General features: G+C 30.7%; 2 protein-coding genes across 2 annotated transcripts; both read right to left on the bottom strand.

Moving 5' to 3' along the window:
* Positions 1–405: 405 nt before the first annotated feature.
* LOC120184062 (MYB-like transcription factor EOBI) lies at positions 406–2,050 on the bottom strand. Its single transcript, XM_039188629.1, has 3 exons — positions 1,841–2,050; positions 1,173–1,302; positions 406–1,056 (listed from the first exon to the last, which is right to left on the bottom strand). The coding sequence occupies exons 1-3, from the start codon at positions 1,977–1,979 to the stop codon at positions 450–452; spliced, it is 876 nt and encodes a 291-aa protein (XP_039044560.1). The 5' UTR covers positions 1,980–2,050; the 3' UTR covers positions 406–449.
* Positions 2,051–22,305: 20,255 nt separating this feature from the next.
* On the bottom strand, positions 22,306–23,297 carry LOC120184176 (transcription factor LAF1-like). Its single transcript, XM_039188706.1, has 3 exons — positions 23,171–23,297; positions 22,906–23,035; positions 22,306–22,792 (listed from the first exon to the last, which is right to left on the bottom strand). The coding sequence occupies exons 1-3, from the start codon at positions 23,295–23,297 to the stop codon at positions 22,306–22,308; spliced, it is 744 nt and encodes a 247-aa protein (XP_039044637.1).
* Between the last annotated feature and the right edge of the window lie 1,597 nt (positions 23,298–24,894).

The following is a 24,894-nucleotide window of genomic DNA, read 5'->3' as shown; positions in this document are numbered from 1 at the left end:
AGTGGAGCTGCACTTTCAGTTTTTTAAGCATTGAATTGCATCTAGAAAGTCAATGAAACCATGGATTTTTTTTACTCTTTGTTGATGTACAACTCGATATAGGGAGGTTGGTGGGTCTATTTACGGTTCACTTCTTTTTGTTTAGACGGAAAATTATTAGATAATGATAATAATAGGAAATTAGGAATCAAACTCAGCTCTTTAGAGAGAGAGAGAGAGGAGTGGAGAACAACTTAGAGAGAAGTTTACCTTTTAGAAGAAGTTTCTTATATATTTTGTATATTTTATATCATTAGGAATCAAACACAGTTGAAATTTGTCCTTTGAAACTACAAGGGGCACACCGATAACAATTTCAACAATTATTCACTTTCAAACTCTTCTAGTCTATTTGTGGGGTATAACATCTCTATACAATGAAAGGAAGTAACTTTCTTTCCCCAGGTTTTTCATATGTATATTAAATCCTTGTTCATATCGAAATCGGTGCATATATTGGATAAAGAACCAACAAATTCGTCTTCGGAAATTTGGGTATCGAACTTGAATTGTGAGCTAAATGTATTGCTTAATCCATGATGAAGATCATCGCCATATGCTCCTCCGCTTAACAAATACGAGTTCACGAATGGATCCTGGAAGTCCGAACTCGGACAGTGGTTAAATCCGTCGGGGGCAGCCACAGGCTCACTTGAATTTGCGAAGCTCCCAACCTCTTGATCCGGCGATAGCCACTCCGCGAATAAAAGGTTCGGCGGAACCTGGTTTCTTCGAGGGTCTCTGGAGAAGTCGAAATGTTGTGGAATGGCTTGATGAGTATTTACCAAGGATTGTTCCGTGTGATTGTCTGGTGCATAGCCTGGCGTTTGGTCCAAGGGATTTCGAGGAGACGATGCAGATTCTTTGTTTTCCGAGCTTGAAGTTGTGCATTGACTCCTGGTGGCCTGGGATTCGGCTTCTTCGGCTTTCGCAAACCTCTTCTTCAGATACGAGTGCCAGTGGTTCTTGATCTCGTTATCGGTTCTTCCGGGCAAGTTTTGTGCAATTTGGGACCACCTAGTATACAAAACAGAGCATCCTCGTTAGTTCATTAAGTCTAGGACTCATCGACAACCTTAATGTTCATTAGAGGCATCATTTGCACCAAGTTGAGAGAAATCTCTGTTGCTTACTTGTTGCCTAACAAATGATGAAGGGTGAGGATCGTCTCCTCCTCTTGCGGTGTAAAAGCCCCCCGCTTTAACCCCGGCCTCAAGTAATTAATCCACCTTAATCTACAGCTCTTCCCATTCCTCTGCAATCCTGGAAAAATAAAAATTACACCATGTTTACTTTCCATTACTAAATCTTTCTTTTTTTAAAAAAAAAATTGAATATATTCATATCGGACACATACACGAGTTCGAGTAACATTGAAGTTACTAAGTTCATGTAAAAAAAGGGTAAAGACTAAAGATTGATTGAGGGGTTATTTTTGTTATTTTATCAAACATGGAGTCATCAACAATGCCTCTCACTTTTTTTTCTTTTCCATCACACAATAAAAGAATCAATCGCTTTCCAACTCAAGATTTTTACCACAAAACTTATTCTTTGTTGACTCCCAGCATCGTCATCAGCATCACCACCATAACAACAACAACAAAAGTAAAAAATTCTTCCATATCTTTTACGCCGACAGGCAAAACCAAAACAAGTACCAAGAAAAAATATTTATTACAGGACACATGAATCACCTTGTAAGAACAATCCCAGAAGAAGAAAAAGATATTTATGACAAAATTTGTTAGAGATCAATTAAAGGGTGTTAGAAGAATCAAACAAGGGAAATGAAGTTAACCTGCATTGACGGGAACAGAGGTCCAGCAACCATGGCCGTGTTTGAGGACATAGTTTCTGAGCTTCAAATCTTCCTCGGGTGACCATAATCCCTTCCTGTGCTTAACTTTTGGTTTATTTTCAGATGGCTTGCAACCCATTTTTAGCCTTTGGTTATGGAGGAGACAGATAGAAATAAAATTAAGGGAAGGCAGTGTACAGGGGTAGAAGCAAAGACTGCATAAGCAATAAATAGCCGACACCAGAAGGTAGAAGAAGTACTATAGTTGGGATTAGTTGCAAGTTTGGTGTTTTGACCAAAGAAAATCACCTTCCTTAAAAAATTCACCTTACCAAACACTTATTTATAACTATTTACCGATTTAACACCTTTTTTTCAAAAGAGAGAAGGAGACGCTCTGCACGGAATGCGCCTTTGGTGCGGGGAGAGAAGGCGCGTCGCATGAAACGCACCTCCCACTTAAGGCACATCCTAGGAAACACGCCTCCCTTGAATGACGCATCCTGCAGCACATGCCTTATTTAATTGATTATTTTAGATTTAGGGTTTTAATTTAAGATTGTTTTAGGGGTTTGATTAGTGGGTTAGGTTATTTTCTTAGTGGTTTAGGTTACATTTGTATGGTTTAGGGTCTTTAAAGAAGTTTAAAATTAGTTGTATGTTAGGATGTTTGTGTTTTTAGTTGTATGTTAGATTGTAAGAAATAAACGATAAACATTTAATCGAAAAAATAAATAGATATAAAAAATAAAAAAGGTGAAATCACATTAATCGAAACTAAAAAGGAAATGGAATAACATAAGTTGAAACATAAGATGATATTGATATGATTATATGAGTAGTGGTTAACGGTTACGTGATGATAAAAGAGATAGATAAATTTTTCTATTGTGGCCGATGTTTCTACAATGGCTACATCTTAAGTTTTGTCTTGACGTCTCTCGAATATCCATATCAAAATGAATTCTAGTGGATTTTGGACGACCTGACTCCCTTAATAATTCCAGATTCGGTATAATTAGAAGCCAAATCTGAACCTCATTTGGGTTTTTGTCATTACCTATGGGGGAAACTCATATTCATATACCTTGAATACTTCAAAAAGTTGGTATACGGAATCCACATAACGCTTATAGTTTTGACGAGAAAATGAGCAAGCTGCTATGACATGAGAACATGGATACTTCAAAGCTTGGAAAAACCCACAATCACAACATCTTTCCCACAAATTAACTCTGAAAGAGTTAGATTCAATCTCTTGCAAGGGTCGTGGCATTTCTGTGACTCGAAATAATTATTGGGTGCGAGAAAAGCTTATTAGGAAAATTTTGTTTGATGCTACAACCTTTTGCTGCAAATCTGCTACTAATCATGGGTGATAAAGATGAACGTTTTGTATCCATGTAAGAGTTGTCCCCTGAGCTTGGTAAAAAGTTGACCCAAACAGAAATACGTCGTTTTAGCCAAAGTACTCACTGGTAAATGACAGGGCCCCTTTAAGGTTGAATTGATTGTCTCAGTCAAGTTGGTTGTCATATGTCCATATCGATATTCATCATCGTATGCGTTTATCCACTTTTCTTTGTTGATATAATTGATGTAATTGTATCCATATTCGTTTTTTCCTTGCAATTCTTGAAGCATATCCTCAAACGTTTGATGTGAGAGTTCGTAACCTAAACAAACTGAAGTAGTTAGTATAAAAAATGAAAATGAGTGAGAAATGAAATTGAGAAAAATGTAACATACCCATGCATATAATTAATTGTCGCTCATCATTCTTCTTATATTTTCCATGATAGTTTGCAGTAATATGTTAGATACAGAGACGATGTTGGATGTTTGGGGGTTTCCATATTGGACCCAAAGAGTCCATTGCTACTTTGATCTCAGCTTCTCGATATGAAATGATACAAATACGATCACGGGTGATGACATGTAGTCGTATATTTCTTAGAAAAAAAGCTCAAGACTATGTATCTTCTTCTTCAACAAGGGAAAAGACAACAAGAAGAATGTTGCAATTAATGTCTTGGACAACTGCTAATAATAAAACTTCCTTATTTCCGATATAAGAATGTACCATCAATTTGGACAACAGGTTTACAGTATTTGACTGCATTAATGCATTATGGGTAAGTCCAAAAAACATTGTGAAATTGGCAGCGATCTCGAAGAACTCGATCATTGTGGTAGGTATGACAAGTTTCGAACTCAACTATTGTCCAAAGATTAAGTCGTTGAACAAGTTAAACCAACTCGGTAGTTCGTTGTAAGATGAATTTGGGTAGTTGTAAGATGAATCTTATTTGTCGTATAGTTTTATAATGACATTTTGTTTTGTCTTCCATGCTTTTTTGTAGGAGACAATGTACCCATATTGAGATTGTATTGCAAAAATCAACACTGTAATAGGTATGTAGGAGCTTGCTTTGACCAAGGGCATGATGGCTTGGCAAATGGCATTGGAGTCCAAGTTTCGATGGTCCTGGTTGATCTCCTTTGCACAACATGTATGAGGGTCGCTGTATTTTTTTAGTTCCTATCTGTTGATCTTATTTCTTTTTGAAACACCAACCATCCAACTGCAACCGTTATTGCGTTAGACATAATAACAGACATACTTTTTAGTGGTAGATCGGTCAACTCTAGAGTGAACTGAATTACAAATATTGTAGTTCTTAATTGCCATCATTGCTTCTTCTTTAGATGTGAACGTCATTCCACAATATAAATCACCATCACTAACTAATGAATGCCTTCCATAGTCTCCAAGATGAGGCATATCAGGAAATTCTGGCCCGTACATCGCATCATAGTCAGCTTCATACATGTGTGTTGGAGGTTCGTATTGTACCGTATTTGTAGGAACTTAATCCGCATCATCATCAGAGTCCATATTGAATTATGGTGACTCGAGTTCAATGAATAATCTAGTTTCAACACCATCTGCTCCTGGCTCACAAAGAGGTTCTTTTGGAGGAGATGATGGTTCTTTTGTGACTCCGATGTTTTGTTCGAAGAAGTTCACAGATTAATGCCTTCCTCTGGAACTTGAAGGGATGTCACCATATGGGTTATGAATTGAGTGTTGTCTGGAAGGAATGACCATATCCTCAAAGGTGCTGGCAAATGAATATCTCCCCTAGAACTGGAAGGTATCTCTATGTTGAGATTTAAAAAAGTGGCAGCTGAATGCCTTCCCCTTGAACATGATATAATGCTATCAGAAGGTGAGTTAGCCATTAATAACGTGAAATAGTTACATATTGTTTGAGTTGGACTGTCAACTTGATCAACAGGTTCAAGTAATCTATAGTGGGATGAGAAGGGCATACCCCGAACTGCATATACATCAACAAAAGTGGCATACATTTCTGTAATAGAATTTGAATTTTAACTAGAAGCATTAACCATCATATTAACATCGTCAACGTTTGAGAGATTGAACGATGTATATGTTAACGGAAAAATTTCAATCAAAAATTTGTACTGAAGTGTAGCCAATCTTTTACTGTTTCTAACACGAGCATTCCTTGAGATTTTTGTGATTAAATCATGAAGAGTAATGTTTCTCATGAAGGATATAAGAATATAATGATCTGATCGGAAAACAACCCCGTATTGGTCTTCCCCGATTTCTCCATCGTAGTAAACAACGACTGAAATAGGAGTCATTTTTGTATTTTAAACATTTCGAAGTTTGAAGTTTTGAGAGTTTGAGAGTTCAGAGTTACTGCATTTTAGAATTTAAGAGCTTAAGATGTTTAGGGTCGGGGAATAATTCATGTCAATTATGTGAAGTGACAAAAATTCTCTGAATAATAATGGAAAACACTTTCCTCGAAACGTGCCTTTCATTTCGGATGGGATGGAATAGTTTGACATGATATATATTATATAAATAATAATAAAAACGCTTTCCCCGGATTGTGCATTTCATTTCAGATGGGATGTAACACTCTGATATGGCAAAGATTCTCTGAATAATAATGGAAAACGCTTTCCCTAAACCGTGCCTTTCATTTTAGATATGATGGAACACTTTGACATGGCAGAGATTCTCTAAATAATAATGGAAAAATACTTTCCCCGAAACGTACCTTTCATTTCAAATAGGATGTAACACTCTGACATGACAGAGATTCTCTGAATAATAATGGAAAATGCTTCTCCCGAAATGCGTCTTTCATTTCGGATGGATGGATCACTATTATATTCAAGAGATTCGCTAATAATGGAAAAACGCTTCCCCTGGAACGTGCTTTTCATTTTGGATGGGATGGATCACTATTATAATCCAGATATTCTCTGAATAATAATGGGAAAATGCATCCCCTGGAATGCGCCTTTTCTTGAAAGTAGATTTTGTCTTCGAATCTCAGTGAACTGAAATTTTATCTATTGGCAGGACAAGAACACTTCGATTGAAACACGCCTTTCTTTTTCTTCATATTGTATCTTATCCAGATTTAGACACTATATATATGAAAGATAAAGCAAGTGGTCCTTAGTACTTTACCTTCCGTGTTTCTTTATTAGTATATTATATATCATTTTCATAGACTTTCCATCGTTTTCAATAGCAGCTAAATGTTCATTATATTATCTCCCAAATGATATATTAGCTGAGATTTTAGGATGCGATGCTTCCAATTCTATTGAGGACTTTTGTTGGGACTTTTACTTCCCATAATGGATATTGAACTCACAACCTATAGAGAAATATAAAAGAGAGGAGATGTGTCAATTGAGAGCTTTAAAATTAAAATTAATGGCCAATGTTAAAAAATATGAGGTGAATTTCATAAAACACTTTGTTATAAATTAAAATAAATCAAATAATATAATTTAAATTTAATTTTTTTTATTTTTGAGTAATTTATATGGGTATTTTGTGTAGTGTTTGACAAATGCAAATGCCAAAAACGTATTGTTTGACAAATATGTGAACTAAATCGGTTCAAAGGAAATCACATGTAACCAATTTATAAAAAGCGACGAATATATGTACCAATTTGGTTCAAAACAAAATATAGATACACATGTAACAAATACTAAAAGTTAGAAGAAACAAAGAATATATAAAAGTAAAAAGTAAAAGTTTAAATGTGGATAAAAAAGAGAAGGAATAGAACTTTGGAACGTTCATAATAATATAATTGATATTGGTTGAGGGATTTTTTTTCTGATTCTTCGATTATTCGAAATTGTTAACAATTAAAATATTATTATTATTTTTTTGGATATTTATGAGTTGATTTTAATTTTAAGATCTTATCTTCGACTCTATAGGAAAATTATTTAATAGACCCGATTCACTACGCCATTCATGGTCTTAATGAATGTCAGTCACAAATTTCAAATTAACTTTCACATAATTATTAGAGGTATAACAATCCGAGATAATAAAATAATAATTATAATCAAAATATATTATTTAATAAAACAAAATTAATTGACACGCCACCTTTTATCTTGCAACACCAATCGATTGCATGGCTTGTAACAAAGCTAATAAATTATACGTGAGTACAAAATCATGTAATCCCCATGAGTAGATTCACGATTTATTTCTATGGCGATTCAACAAATTGCGGCAAATGACAGTCAACACCTCGGTAAGATCTCATCGTAAAGTTTGTGTACATGAATCAAGAATACAACAAAATGATTAATGAGAGGGGGAAATTATTCTATTAAATAATATAAAGGAATATAAAATAGAAATAAATACACGATAAGAATCGAAACAACCGATTTGAAATGAGTTGAGGCCTGCAAATACGTGGTTTCCTTAAGACAGATTTTCGACCACTCCTTGGTGCTTGAGATCTTCGATCATCTCTCTCAAGATACAACAATGAGATGACTAGAACACAGTAGCACAATTATCGAGATTACGAACTATTTATTATCTTCGTCTATCACCGAAAAAATTAGAAGAGATAAAAACTTTTTTGAATAGTTTTTGAGTTTTTTTCAATTGTGTTTAACCTAGTAGGCTAACACATTATTTATAGAGAGCTCACATTGTGAACAATTGGAAATTTTTGACCTAATGAATCATTAATGAGAATCAAACAATTAAGCAATTTCCAAAATTATTGTTTTGATTAAAGAAACTTTTTAATATTTATCCTTTTAATTCCAAAACAAATTTTGAAAAGATATGCTATATTTGAGGAAAAATATTTCACATTTGGGTTAAAATATCCGTCGGTTCGGACATTAACGTTACCCACATCGTGTACGTCTGTACACTTACAAACCAACAATTGGTTTCACATTTTAAAATAAATTTGAAGATTTAATTTTCTTACAAAGTTAAAATCATTCAAGATTTCCAAGGAAATAAATTTAACAATTTATTTTCTTTACAAAGTTAGAATTAACGCAATATTCTAACGATGAAATAAATCTAGTGATTTATTTTATTTATATTCTGTTAACCAACGGGACTAGTAACACTAAAATCCGAAGCAGATATAGCAAAACAAATTGATTCTGTTTAACAAACAGAAATCAAAAGAAATTAATCATTTAATTTTACCAACCCAATAATCAAAATGAACTAATCCTTTTATTTTAGTTCGCAATCCAATAATCGAAGGGAACTAATCCTTTGATTTTAATCGTAACACATTAATCAAAAGCCTTGGATTAAACTTTAAATCCGTTTGTATCTATAAAATTTCTCAAAAGAAATTGTTAGTACAATAATAAAATTTATAGTGTTTTCAAAACACACACAATAATTATTATAACATTTAATAATAATTATAAATATCATATGCATTCTTTATTCATGTCATATGTAATATTCCATATTAATAGGCCAAATGTTATATGGTAATAATACCATAACAATAATATCATGAATAATATCATTATTAATGCTCACATGCACTTTTATGAGCAAAATCTTATCATAATGATATTCCCCAATAATACCATAATACAGAAAGAATCACATTGATTATTTAATTGTTATACATTTATAGGCAATAACCACAGATAGATTTTTTTTTCTATAACCAAAGAATCACATTTATTCTTTTACTTGCGAAAAAAACATATCACCATGCATTTGTGTATTTACACAAGTTGGTTCCTACGTGAGCTTGCAAAACCCGTTGATTCAAATCAATCTCACTTATTTTCAATTTTTTATTATCTAACAGAAACAACGGTTCAAACTTCGTAACCAATGTTAATTTAATGGAAATTTCTATTAAATAAATTTGTTCACTTTGAAATTAAGCAAACCCGTTAAAACGGCAGGATAAATCCCGAAAACGAATTTATTTGCTTATCTCAAATTTTCCATGATTTTCGAATCGTCTTAGATTTATTTTTTCCAGAAAGGTAGAAGATCAAATTTGTCTTAGGATTGTTAGAGGTATAACAATCTGAGACGATAAAATAAAAATTATAATCAAAATATATTATTTAATAAAACAAAATTAATTGGCGTGCCAACTTTTATCTTGAAACACCAATCAATTGCATGAATTGTAATAAAGCCAAGAAATTATATGCGAGTACAAAATCATGTAATCCCCATGAGTAGATTCACGATTTATTTCCATGGTGATTCAACAAATTGCGGCAAAGGACAATCAACACTTCAGTAGGATCTCGTCGTAAAGTTTGTGTACATGAATCAAGAATACAACAAAATAATTAATGAGATGAAAAAAAATTATTCTATTAAATAATCTAAAGGAATATAAAATAGAGATAAATACATGATAAGAATCGAAACAACTGATTTGAAATGAGTTGAGGGCTGCAACTACGCAGTTTCCTTAAGACAAATTTTCGGCCACTCTTTTGTGCTTGAGATATTTGGTCATTTGTCTCCTATGATACAACAACGAGATGATCAACGTATAGTAGCACAACTGTCGAGATCATGAACTATTTATTGTCTTCGTCTATCGCCGAAAAAACTAGAAGAGACTAAAATATTTTGAATAGTTTTTGAGTTGTTTTCAATTGTGTTTAACCTAGTAGCTTAACACGATATTTATAGGGAGTTCACATTGTGAACAATTGAAATTTTTTGACCAAATGAAGCATTAATGAGAATTAAGCAATTTTCAAAATTACTGTTTTGATTAAAATGAACTTTTTAATATTTATCCTTTTAATTCCAAAACAAATTTTTGAAAAGATATGTCGTATTTGAAGAAAAAAATATTTCACATTTGTGTTAAAATATACGCAAGCTAGGGATGGAAAACGGGTACAGTTTCGTGGATTTCGCACCGCATCCGCTCCAATTGGGGCGGGGATGGGTATAATTTTAGCGAGTAGTGGGCGGGTGTGAATTTAGAAAGTGGTACCCGTCGCGGGTGGTGGGCGGGTAATGGGTTTGAGACATTACCCGCCCCGCATCCGCCCCGCATCCGCTCGCCCCACATCCGCCCACCTAGCTAAATATCCATTAAATTTTGGACCATTATGAATTTAGGTGTAATTTTAGAGACTAATTTATAAATTCTAATATTGTATAAGATATAACATGTAATTTATCTAACTCTCCAACAAATAGCAAAAGATATTTTGGGCATTCCTGTCTCCACTGTCCCATCAAAATCTGCATTCAGTATAGGTGGAAGAGTAATTGGTCCTTATTGTAGTCGACTACTTCCGGAGACGATTGAATCATTAATGTATGCTCAAAATTGGCTTTGGGCCGATATTAAAGGTAATATTATTATTTAGTTTATATTAGTTGTCAAATTGTGCTTAATTATCTTATTAAAGTTTAGTTACTAACTTATATTAGTTTTACTTTCTATTATATATATGTAGGTAGTAGTGAATTTAAATTAGAGCGCTCTCAGTTGGAGGAAATAGAGAATGATGATTGTAATACTGGAGTATTATATGTCACAAATATTGCCTGAAATTTTAGAATGTTGTGCCAAAGAACAAAAACATTATGTGTTTGTCATTTATGTTTCTAGACTTTAATTATGTCCTTTATTATGGTGTTTTGTGTATTTTAAGATCTATATTAACACTTAGCTTTGATAATCCTTAGATTATTTTATTATGTTTCTTAATGGACATGTTTGTTTTATGTTTGTTGCTTATGTATAACTTAAGTTTGCTGTCATGCGGGTCTAGACGGGTACGTCGCTAGTGGGTAGTGGGTGTGGGGATGGATTTGAGAATGTACCCGCGTGGGCGGGTGTGGATTTGAAAATTTGTACCCATCATGGGTGGTGGGCGGGTGGTGGATTGAAAAATATTAGGTGGGTATGGGGATGGGGGAGGGGGTATCCGCACCCGACCCGCCCGTTTGCCATCCCTAACGCAAGCCCACAAAAGACCTGACCGGTTCAGTCATTAACGTTACCCACATTGTGCACGTCTACACATTTACAAACTAACAATTGGTTTCACATTTTGCTCAACAACATTTGGATCAATTCCTCATTCAAAGTTATAAAATTGTCGAATTTTTCCAACAATAACCACCCACCTCTTATTTACATGTAGGAAAGAGGTGAAGATTCACCTTGGAAAAAAAAATGATATGGAGAAATGTTATTGGTTGGGACCACAAATGACCTGGTGAGCTGAAACCATCTAATAATTTCTTGCTTTATAGACAGTTATATTGAAAAAAAATACAAAATATGTTTTTTTAACTAAACTTTATTACACTTAATACTTAATACAAATTTAATAATTAAATGATTTGTTGATTGAACAAATGGGTTCATTGGAGGGTTTGTCCTATTTTCTTCTTCTTCTTCTTTTAGCTGTGGTTAGTTTTTCGATCGTTGACTGCCAGTATTAATTATTTTTTTCTTATTTATTACAGTATATCTTTGAATTTTCTTTTCTTTTTTCAATAATTATGCATTTATGACACGTCTTCTTCTATCTCTATGACATGTTTTTTTCTCTATATTTATGACACATTTTCGGTCGTTTTTTCTGTTTATCTTTTTTTCAGGGTTGGTTTTGACATCATCGTGACTGATCAAGATATCACTTATTTGTTATCATGTTAATATTCCTTGCTTTGTACCATCGAATTAGATTTGGATACGCGATTTGCATTTGTGGATAGTATTTTCAAATCGCTCGGTTCTAATTTACGGTGTGTTGGTGATCTTTCAATCGCTTCATTCCCTTTTATGATTTGTTTATCGATACAACCAGATCTATTCGTATCTATCATTTGTTCGAGTTTATGTAGTCATATTTTTTAATATTTTCCTTGTATAGTTTTTGTGTGGTCTTAAGTAATTAATTTTCTGTCAAAAAAATGTCATTATTATATGTTTACTTTACGGTTGCGATTATAAACCTCTATTATTATTAGGATATTTTTATTTTTAATAAAATTAACACCTTCTGTGACAAAAAAAAAAACAGATGGGTTCATTGAATTCGTGACCTCATGTTCTTGTATTAATGTCCTAAACACCAAAGTTACTATTTTTATGAATTGTGGGTAGGGAGAGATGGACATTAATCAATGATTAATCAATAATTGCCGATTATTAATCCCCAATTCTTGCCTTGTTCATTAACTTTTAAATAAAAATATACTTCTCAAGATTCGGATCCTTTTGACAGATTATATTGGATTTAATAATTGAAAGAAAAATAATATTAAATGCATAATTAGATTAATCATTATTACTGTTATTATAGGTATAATTAAGCTCGATTTGGTGTTATAATCATAAACATGTCAACCTTAACCTCTCATCGTTCCTTGTAATAATTAACTTACAAGTTGCAAGAATAAAGTAAACTTGTTATCGTCCTATGTCTACTAATGCTAGCTAATATCTAGGGTGTTTAAAAAGATCCAACCCGATTGACTTAACTTGATGACCTAATTACTCGAACTAAAAAATTAGGTAATTATCTAAAAAAATTACCTGATTGAGCCAGTACTCGACCTGACATTTCTCAAGTCGGGCCCAAGTCACAAAATTACATTTTTTAGGTTATTTGATTACCCGAATACCCGATTATATTTATTTTATACATATATAATAATATTATATATTTAATTATTAATAATTTTATATACTAAATTAAACTAATAAAAATTAAAAAAACGGTCCAATGTATATTAATAATTAATATAATATTTTGTTTAACAATATAAGTCGTATGTTTTTTTAAAATTAATAATTTAAAACTTAAAAAATGAATACCTTATTACTTGAATTATGGGTATCTGTAAAATTCGGGTACCCGATTATCGGCTACTCGTAACATCTGAGTCGAGATACAAGCTGACCAATTAACTACCCGAAGACCCGGGTACCTGGATTTGATCACCCCTATTAATATCTATTAATATCCGAGTCGAGACACAAACTAACCAATTAATATCTTTTTTTGAAGCTAAAAAAGATTTGGTGAATAATGTTAAATCATATGTATATGTCACTATATATTTTAAGGTAAATGAAAAATTGTTGTCGAGAATAAATGAAGCAATTTATATAATAGGGTTCTATTCGCAACAAATGATTATGTATACAATGTGACTTTTAGCTGTCATATTAGGTGTACGAGTCTTGCATTTTGCAATTATTTTATGGGCATTATTTATGCTACTTGTTTATTAGATTTTCTTTAAAATATCAAATGTGTTTATATAAATTATGAACAAAAGGACAATTTTTTTTAATTGTTTCTGTTTGGTTTGTTTTTTTTAATATTAAAAAAGGAAAAATGTTAACTATTTTGATTGAATAATAGCCTAGAAGGTAAGAAATTCACACAGGCTCGGAATTCTTTTCAAAGATTCCTAATTAAAATTTTAATTAAGTTGCTATCAGATAATTATTATTATTATCAAAGAAATCCACACAGGCTCGGAATTCTTTTCATGTACTTGTAATTATCAAGCACAACCTTTTATTTATTATTATTATTATTATTATTATTATTATTATTATTATTATTATTATTATTATTATTATTATTATTATCTAAGAATCTTTTGATGCACATTAACTTGAAATAGATGAAGTGATAAATGGGGTATTTAAATCTTCATTTGATATCGATTTTAGGTTTGATTTCTGAATAATTGTTTTTGTCATAATGATAATATCTTTGTTTTAACATTTCGTTGAACATCTAGATTTATTTTTATTGATAGTCTTCAATCATCTTCCTTAGTTATATAAGGGAATATATTTTCAAAGAATGAGATATTCTTTGATTTTGTTATCGTGTTCTTGTGAATCTCGGAATTCTTTGATTCATACACAATATGTCGATATGTCTTGCTATAATCTACATAGCCAATATAATTAACAGATTTGGGATTTTGTTTCATTTTATAATGAGATCATTATCTTTACAAGACACCCCAACATTTTTAAGTAATTGTAGAAATATTTCCTACATTTCCATAACTCATACGGTGTCTTGTCGATTTTTTTGGAAAACCTTATTTAAAAGGTAATTAGCTAAAAACAGTTTCCTCCACTTGTTTTGTGATAACCCATAACTTTTTAACATTGCGTTCATTATTTCCTTTTATTTTTTTAATAATTTATTCATCCGTTTTGCTACCCCATGATGATGTCACTTTATGAATAATATCATGTTGTGCATATTATTGACCAATTAATGATTCAATTTATTCATTACCATTATTACTTCTTACCATGTTAATGGTTTTATTAAATTGATTTTCAACTTTGAATTTATTGATAATATATTTCTTTATAGTTTCACTTTTACTTTTTAGCAAATATAAAGCAATATCTTTTTTGCTATCACCAATGAATGTAATAAAATATTTATTCCTTTATGTTTGTAAAAGTAGATAAGGCAAGCACATTATCACACCAATAATTCAATTTTCAAAATGAATTTACTTTTAAGATTTCATTTTACAAACATATCGAGATTTTAAAGAAATAAATTTAATAATGTATTTATTTCTTTCAAAATAGAATCACATCTGATTCCCAAGAAAATAAATTCAGTCCACCGATTTATTTTCTTTTACAAATCATAAAATTAATCCAACGATATATTTACTTTTACAAACAATAATCATACAAGATTCCCAAACAAAACAAATTCAAAGATTTATTTACTTTTACAAAATAGAAAAATAAATCAAACGATTTGTTTCGATTTATTTCATTTTACAAAATAGGAAACTATATCCAACGATTTATTTCCTTTTTACAAAATAGAAAAATAAATCCAACGATTTATTTCTTTTTACAAACCATGAAACTAAATTTTATGATTTATTTCCTTTTTCAAAATAGAAAAATAAATTCAATGATTTAATTCCTTTTACATATCAGAATCATACAAGATTCTTAGGAAAATAAATTTACATATTTATTTTCTTTTTCAAAATAGAAAACTAAATTCTACGATTTATTTCCTTTTACAAATTATAATCATGTGAGATTCTAAGGAAAATAAAATTCAATAATTTATTTCCTTTTACAAAACATGAAAATAAATTTAACGATTTATTTATTTTTACAAAACATGAAAATAAATTCAACGATCTATTTCATTTTAAAATAGAATCATATAAGAAAATAAATTCAACAATTTATTTCTTTATTCAAGATTCCCAAGAAAATAAATTCAACAATTTATTTATTTATTCAAGATTTCCAAGGAAATAAATTTAACAATTTATTTGTTTTAACAAAATAGAATCATTTAATATTCTCAAGAAAATAAATTTAACAATTTATTAACTTTTATAAAATAGAATCATTTAAGATTCTCAAGAAAATAAATTTAACGATTTATTTTATATATGATAGAATCATCCAACGAGATTAGTAACACTAAAACTCGAAACAAATATAACATCACAACTCGAAACAAATTATTAACTTTTATATATGATACAATTTATTTTTCTTACAAAGTTAGAATCAATGGAAGATTCTAACGATGAAATAAATTCAATGATATATTTCTTTTATATTCTGTTAACCAACGAGATTAGTAACACTAAAACTCGAAACAAATATAACATAACAACTCGATTATGTTTAACAAATATAAATCAAAAAGGAATTAATCCCTTAATTTTACCAACGCAATAATAAAAAAGAACTAATCATTTGATTTTAATTCACAATCCAATAATCGAAGGGAACTAATCCTTTGATTTTAATCGCAACACATTACTCAAAAGCCTTGGATTAAACTTTAAATCCGTTAGTATCTATAAAATTTCTCAAAAGATATTTTTTTATTGCCTCAAAAGAAAATTTTAGTAAAATAATAAAATTTATAGTGTTTCGAAAAACACACACAATAATTATTATAACATTGAATAATAATTATAAATACCAAATGTATTCTTTATTCATGTCATATTTAATATTCCATATTAATAGGTCAAAGGTTATGCGGTGATAATACCATAACAATAATATCATGAACAATATCATGATTGATGTTCAATTGCACTTTTATGAACAAAATCTTACCGTAATGATATTCCCCAATAATATCATAATACAAAAAGAATCACATTGATTATTTAATTGCTATACATTTATAGGCAATAACCATAATTTTTTTTACCACCGATGTCGCTTGATTCATGATTTGTTAGATTTTTATTACATAGATTTGATATACAAAATATTAAATTAAAATTTACTTTTTAACCCAGTCATTGTCCAATACCATGTATATACTATTGCTACTAATAATACATTTTAAAATTTGAAAATGTTCATGGATAGAATGAAAATATAAAATAATTTTACTTTTTCATCTAATTTATCCTTATTAAAAAATTATTTATTTTATTAATTAAGATTCATATAATAATTTTAGAATTGATTGTTGAGTAACTAAAATAAAACAAAAAACAAAAATAATGATTTATATAATTTACCTTGACATATGTCCAAAATGTTTTATTCACATGCATATATTAACTAATAATTAAACCAAATGAACTGGTTTTATTCATTAAAAGAATATTCTATATTCTGGAAATATATACATAGAATTCATTAAGCGTTTTTAGTGGTAACAAAGAATGTTAATTTTTTTAGAAGTCTCAGATTCGAGCAGTTATGTCTGAAGGATGAATATACATTCATGGTCAGTTGACTAACAATATTTTAAATATATATTACCTTATAATCATATCAAACTAATACAAAAATATATGTACATATTTATGTATAAAATATATCAGATGTCATTAAACTATATTTGAATGGATATTCTAGTTAAGGATGGGTATGGGTCAGGTTTTTAGTCCACCTGACCCGAAAAATATACAACTTCCACCCGATCCGAATCTGATCTATTTTTTGAGATAAAATCCAAACCCGACCAGACCTGAAATAATATATTTATTAAAAAAAATATAATTTTTATTCAATAAAAATAGAGATTTAATTGAAAGAAAATAATATATAGATGGGGTATTATTGCTATTATCCCTAAATATATAAGATAAAATTATAAATTTTTTCGGGTCAGGTCGGGTATTTTTCACCTTTAATTTGAACCCAACCCGACCCGAACATAGCCTTAAAAAATCTAACCTGACCCGATCCAAACCCAAAATTATTTTTTAAAAAATATGACCCGATTGAGTCGAGTCGGAACCCGACGAATCAGCTCCCTTGCCCATCGCTAGTTCTAGTTGATGGATTTTGATAAATTTTATAACGTTATAATGATCATCTTATAACAATTCCTTAAATTTAATGTTATTATAACTTTTAAAAAAAATTAAAACTACAATAATAATTTTAATATGATTTAATAACCTCTAATATACTTTATCCTCTCTTGTATTTATTTTAATATGCTCGGATCACATGAGCACAACGAGAAAAGGACGAACAATTATAAATAAATATTGTGTTTTTCATATAAATTATTATTATCAGAGCCGTCAGCTCAATTGCAATGTGCAAAGTGTTCCCAAATCATTCGACTTAATTCTATATATATTATTTTCAAATAAAATAAAATAACTCTATATATATTGTCAATATTCCTCAAACAAGTGATCATATTTATACTAATTTATGTTCTTGGTTGATAGCAAGTCACACCCACCAAAATTAATAATTAAATTAAGAAATATATTTACTTTTTTTAGATAAAAAATAATTGTGACACCCCAGACACACAATATATCATATCTATTACTATATGTCTTGTTAAAATTGTCACACGTTAATTTTTATCAATTATAATTTTTTATTATTTAAAATTTATTATTGATAAAAAATATAAAATTATTTTAAAATTTTTAAATCTAGTAGTTTCTAAATATATATTTTATAAAATTTATATCACATCTATTACTCTATGTCTTGTTAAAAGGTTATTTGATTTTTATTTTCGTTCTTACAATTTTTTTTTATTTTTTACGTTTTAAATTTAAATTATTATTTTATTTAAACACAACATTAATTATAATTTATACCACATCATATTAGAACTATATTTTTTTAACAATGGACGTAATTAGCGTATATTGATAGTTTGAGAATGAATTTAGAACATTTAAAAAATTTAAGATGAATTTAAAATAAGAGTCATAATTTAAAATGAAATTAAAATTTAAAAAAGTAGAAATTAATTTCAAATATGTGGCGCAATTAACTCACATTATATATACACGAAGGTCAGCTGCATCCTGGAATAGTTAAACACGTGGGAATATATTATTATTTTAAAGAAAATAAATATATTAAACTAAATATATATATTATATTTATCTCCTAAACCACCGACGACCAAAATGGAAGGTTCAATTGTGAGAGTATTGAAATGAATACGACAGTAGATTGAGTAACAGCTTAGCTTGTAGCTACCCCCTACCGTATCAGATCCGTCGGTTATATAGTATACGTCTACATCATGTATCTCTTTTTTCTCTCTCTCTCTCTCTCTATATATATATATATATATATATATGAAAAATTCTACGGCGCTCGACGAGCAGCGATGAATACCACTAACGACGAACACCATTAATTTAATTTATAAAAATTTAAATTTTAAAGGACTTAACGTATAATTATAAATTAGTTAAAATTTTAAACATAAATTATTTAAAATAAAGGGCAAACTATACCGGTGACTACCTAACTATTGCCGCTTTTCATTTTTGACAAAATATTTTTGAAATTTTGTCAATCATGTCACTCAACTATTTAAATACATTCAATTAAGCCACATGTCGTTAATATTTAACGGAGAAACTGATGTGACAGTTAAAATATTTGGCATAATTACACATGTAGTTATTGTTACTTATATATCCTATCTGTCGGAACCGTCTTTCGGTTGGGCCCCGAACTTGGGCTTCGACTTGAAAAATGGGTTGGATTCGCCACCGACCACTTTAATACGAATTTAGGTATGTCGGACACCATCTTACCTGATCTGCGTTGTACCAGAAACGTGTCGGGTTCGGGAGTCGGTTACGATCAAGGAAGGATTAGCACCCTTGAACCTCCCTTTCGGTACCAATTAATTTTTCGGTTATCTTTAATTGCGAAAATTAAAAATTAAAATTAAAATTAAAATTATTCGATTTGAAAAGCTTAACTTTGATTGACTGAAGTTTCTAAAAAGCAATCGAAATGTTAGACAAAAGATAATAAATAAATGTTAAATAATTAAAAGAAAAGGGAAAAGAAAAATTAAAAAAAAATGTTAAATAAATGAAAAACGTTAACCCAAAAAATAGAAAAGAAGGAATTGTTAGTGACTGAAATAAAATACGCCTGAAATTTGAAGTCAGAATTAAAAATAATAAAAACTAATATCAATGACTACAACGTAAGCATTACAGGTTCCAGGGAGCGGATACATAGTTTACCCATGGACGAAATTGCGCAGAAAGTCCCTGAGCAAAACGACGCCATTTTACGCGCATTATATAAGGGGTATTTTAGGCCGAAATCGGCGACTCACCCCATTTGCAAACTTTGCTCCATCTCTCTAAAAGAGAGAACTCTCATTCTCTCTGGCTTCTCTCTAGGGCCATCCCACCGATGGGAAGCTGACCACTTGCTGCCGCAAAAAAACTAAAACCCCTCAAAATACTCCTCTCCACCCCCGGAGCCCGGATCTAACCACCAAACAACGAACTAGGCCCTAGATCGGAGTAGATCTACACAAATGTAATTGGCTTTTCACCTTCGCCGACGAAAGCTCCTCGCCTTCCCGACGCAACCACAGACGAAAGCCTTCGGCTGTGACGATATCCTTCAAAAACTTGAGTGTTCTTTGATCTCTTGCTTGGTTTTTGTATTTTTTGTAATGTTTTTGTTTCGATGGTTTCGTGGTTTCGATGATTCGGTTTGATGATGGTGTTTTGGCTCTTGGTTGTGTTCTCTGGTTTTTGATCTGTGTTGGTCGATCTTGGTACCGTTGATGGTACTGTCGTGGTGGTTTTACCTCTCGATGATGTTGTGGTTGTGCCTTGTTGAGGCTTTGGTGGTTGTTTCCTGTGTAGATCGTGGTTGATGGTCTTCTGTTTACTCTCGTGGTTAAGATGGCCCCCCTCCCGTGGGTACTGTTTCGACTGGTATTTATATTGCCCGTTGGGAGGCTGTTTCCGGTGATTTCTGGGACGATCCCGGATATTTCGAGGTCATGGGTTCGTGGTTGACCGGCCATCCCGGGATAGGTCAGTCCCGGGATCCCGGCCGACCGTTTCGGTGTTGACTGTTGGCCATGCGTGTCCCCTTGACTCCCCCATGCGACGCATTGACTGCATCATTTTTAAGGTTCCAAACCCTAACGCTTACTGGGCTGATTCAGGCCTTCCAAACCGAACTGAGACTTATTGCACTGGATCTGGACCAAAAAAAAAATCGATTAAATGAAATGAAATGAATAAAATGAAATGAAAATAATAATATAATATAAACTATATAATATATATATTTTAAAAATATTTTTTAAAATTATATATTATATTCTTAAAAAAATTACAAAACTATATATTATATAGTTTTCAAAAATGATTTAAAAATATTATATAAGATTTCAAAAAATGTTTTCAAAACTATATATTATATATATTTTTTCAAAATGATTTCAAAACTATATACTATACAATTTTCAAAATGTTTTAAAACTTATATATTGTACATAAGTTTTCAAAAACGTTTCAAAAAATTATATATTTCAAAAAAAATATTTTTTTGAAAACTATATATTATATTTTTCAAAAACACTTTCAAAAATTATACTATATTACTATAATAATAAAAATAAATAAATAAAAACCCAAATTCGGACGAAAATAAGTGTTTACACTATCAATTTGGTCTTAATTTTAATAAATTAAAATAAATTTAACCTTAAAATCTTTGATTTTAAAAGATTTTAAAAGTTTTGCCATATTCTATATTTATAACAAAACAAAAATTTTACTATAAATTCCATTCATGGTTCTCAGAAGCATCCCGTCAATGGTACCATAACCTCTTTTGGTTTCAAGGAAAATATAGTTGATTAGCCCATGCATATAAAGTTCGATGGACAAAATTTTTATCCTACTACTATTTGTAAATGACATTCTACTAGAAAAAAAAGTGATTAGTCTAACCTGTAAAACTAAGAAATTTTTATCCAGTAAATTTATAATGGAAAAAGTGGCATATTTTTCTCACGTTTGACACATTATTCCTTTAAAATTTTAAAAATTCATATCCTACCATAAAATTTTATGTCCATCTTTAATATAAGTTTATACTGATAAGATTCTTGGTGGACTTAGCATGAAAAATTTTGCACTAAGAGATTGACCTATATCAAAAGGTTTGTTATATCATAAATTAATTGATTGAGTTATTCATTTTTTAGAAAAAAGGTTTTGTTATAAATTTTATTTTGTTATAAATATAGAATATGTTGTAACTTTTAAAATTAAAATAAAAAGTTGAATTTTGGGTCATTATACATGGCATCATTTGATTTGAAGGTTAAGCTTATTTTAATTTATTAAAATTAAGACCAAATTGATAGAATATATAAGTAACAATGACCAAATGTGTAATTATACTAAATATTTTAAATGTCACATTATCTTCTCCGTTAAATATTAACAGAAAGTGGCTTAATTGAATGCATTTAAATAGTTGAATGACCTGATTGATAAAATTTCAAAAATATTACTCAAAATGAAAAGAGGCAATAGTTAGGTGGTCACATGTATAGTTTGCCCTTTATTTTAAATAATTTATGTTTAAATTTTTAACTAATTTATAATTATACGTTGAGTACTTTAAAATTTAAATTTTTATAAATTAAATTAATAGTGTTCGTCGTTAGTGGTATTCATCGCTGCTCGTCGAGCATAAAAGAATTATATATATATAAATATGTGGTGTAATACAACTATGGGTACAGCAAGAAAATCTTCATGGAAGAATAACATTTAATTAAACATGAAAGCTCTCTTTTTATACGTACATTAAATCGCTGTTCATATTGAAATCGCTACAGATATCATCCCCAGACAAAGAACCAATGAATTCCGAGCTGAACATTTCATTTAGCGATGATGCCTCACTGCCGAATGCTCCTCCGCTTAATAGATACGCGTTCACGAAAGGATCCTGTAAGTTTGAACCCGAACCGTGGTTAACTCCGTCGTAGGCGGCAGCCGGCTCACTCGAATCCGCAAAGCCCCCGACAATATTTTGATCGAGCGATAGCCACTCCGCGAATAAAAGCGGAATTGGTTTGTAGGTTGGTGGCGATTCGTCGGAGTGATTTTGAGGAGACGAGTTGGATACTTTGTTTTCCGAGGTTGAGGTACTGGTGCATCGGCTCCTGGTGGGCCGGGAACCCGATTCTTCAGCTTTTCTTTTCTTCAAAAATGAATGCCAGTGGTTCTTGATCTCGTTGTCTGTTCTTCCGGGCAAATGTTGAGCAATTTGGGACCACCTAGTCAAATACAAAACAGGTTAAATGGCTGGTTTTATATAAATTTCAACACGTTCAAGTGAATACAGTATTAAAGTACATGTGGAAGTAGATTGAACAATGTTCTTGCTTACCTGTTGCCTATCAAACGATGAAGGGTGAGGATTCTCTCCTCCTCTAGCGGCGTAAACATCCCTCGCTTTAACCCCGGTCTCAAGTAGTTTAGCCACCTTAATCTGCAGCTCTTTCCGGTCCGTTGCAATCCTAAAAAAGCAAAATTACACTATGTTTATTATCAAATATCAATATATTAATATATGTGTGTGTGTGTAAGAAAGAAATCATTCTTTAAAATATATTTGAGAAAAAGAAACGAGGAAAGAGCAATGAAGAAATGACCTGCATTGATGGGAACGGAGCTCCAGAAACCATGGCCATGTTTGAGGACATAGTTTCTGAGCTTTACGTCTTCTTCAGGAGACCATAAGCACCTCCTGTGCTTGTTCTCAGATAATTTGCGCCCCATTTTTCAGACCGAGAACAAGTAGTGCCTGTCCTGTGTTATAGCTGACACAAGTTGGCTTATTGGGACACAAGGACCAAAGGCTTCGAAAGCAATAAATAGCTGACCCCAAAAGGAGAATTAGGTGAAGTACAAAGTTAAGATTAATTATATGTTTACTATTTTTTAAGGATAAATTAAAAATCTGATAACTAAACTTCACCCTCTCTCTTATTTTACTCACTGTACTTTAAATCTTTTCAATTTCCTCACCAAAATTAATACATTGAGTTTTTTTGTCACTCGGCCGTTAAATAATTAACGGCGTTAAAATGGGTTGTTATAAAGATGTAAAACAACGTCGTTTTAGTGAAAATTTTATTTTTTAAAACGACTTTGTTTTTAACGTCGTTAACTATTTAACGACAGAGTGAAAAAATATGAGAGAAGATAAATTTCAGTGATAAAAAAAAACTCAATGTATTAAGTTTAATGAGTAAATTGAAAACTTTTTAAGTTGAGCAAAATAAGAGAGAGGGTAAAGTTCAATGATTATATTTGTAATTTACTCTTTTTTTAAAAGGAAATGTATAATTAAATACTAATATAACTAGGTTTATTTAGTGAACACATAACTTCATTAATCAAAATAAGACAATAACCTAATGAGTGGACAATAGGTGGATCAACTAAAACCTGAGGTAACAAGCTCACCTCATACCTTTGATCTTATTCTTCATGATTCTCTTCAATAAAACTTTCATTTATATTCAAAGTAAAGAACTAAGAAAAGTGTGCTCGCCAACAAATGAATGTCTTATTTACGCACCCTTAAGTTCAACGAAACTTGAAATTAAATTCAGTGATCCAAAATATAAATTAACCTTTCATTATGAATAAATCGTATAGAAATTTCCAACCTAATTATTTATTTATATAAATTCCGACACATTAATAATTTACTTATATAGAAATTAATTTAGAGTTAATGCAATCTTATTGACTTTGTGATACCTACTACCTAACATACAAGGTCTTTGATTAAGGGGAAAACGGAACTTATATGTCTTAGAGTTGTTTGGGATATTCTTAATGACTTTTTGATACAAATTTATGGTATATGTCTCCATCTTATGGGATGATATAAATTATAAAAGAAAAGCTACACTTAACATGCCAAATTATTATAATTGAATTGAAAGTTTAATGATTGTAGTACACATTTTAACAATTTGATGATCAAAATATAAGTACTCTGAAAGTTAGGGACTACCAATGTAGTTTACCTTAATTAAAACAATAATTATCAACGACTTTTGTATTATATTTTAAGTATTTCTATTAAATTATAATTCTCATAATTATGAAATGGTTGTCCCTTGTTCCTATATGTAATGGGGTAAGGGGGAGGTAAGATAGTAGGCTGTCCCCAACACTAAATTGAGAGCAGCTTCCGTAGAAGACCTCCAAATTATGAAATGCCCTCCATGGGACACGATCCCACGACCTCAAAGTTAAGAACCTTGTACTCTACCAACTGAGCTGGATGGTCATCTCATGCTTATACCAAATAATTGCCTAAAATAATTTGTGAATAATGTGACATCACGTGTATAATGTC

This window comes from Hibiscus syriacus, unplaced genomic scaffold, assembly GCF_006381635.1.
Source record: "Hibiscus syriacus cultivar Baekdansim isolate YM2019G1 unplaced genomic scaffold, ASM638163v2 tig00112857_pilon, whole genome shotgun sequence".
NCBI lineage: Eukaryota > Viridiplantae > Streptophyta > Magnoliopsida > Malvales > Malvaceae > Hibiscus > Hibiscus syriacus.
This window is presented reverse-complemented; position numbering and strand designations above follow the sequence as displayed.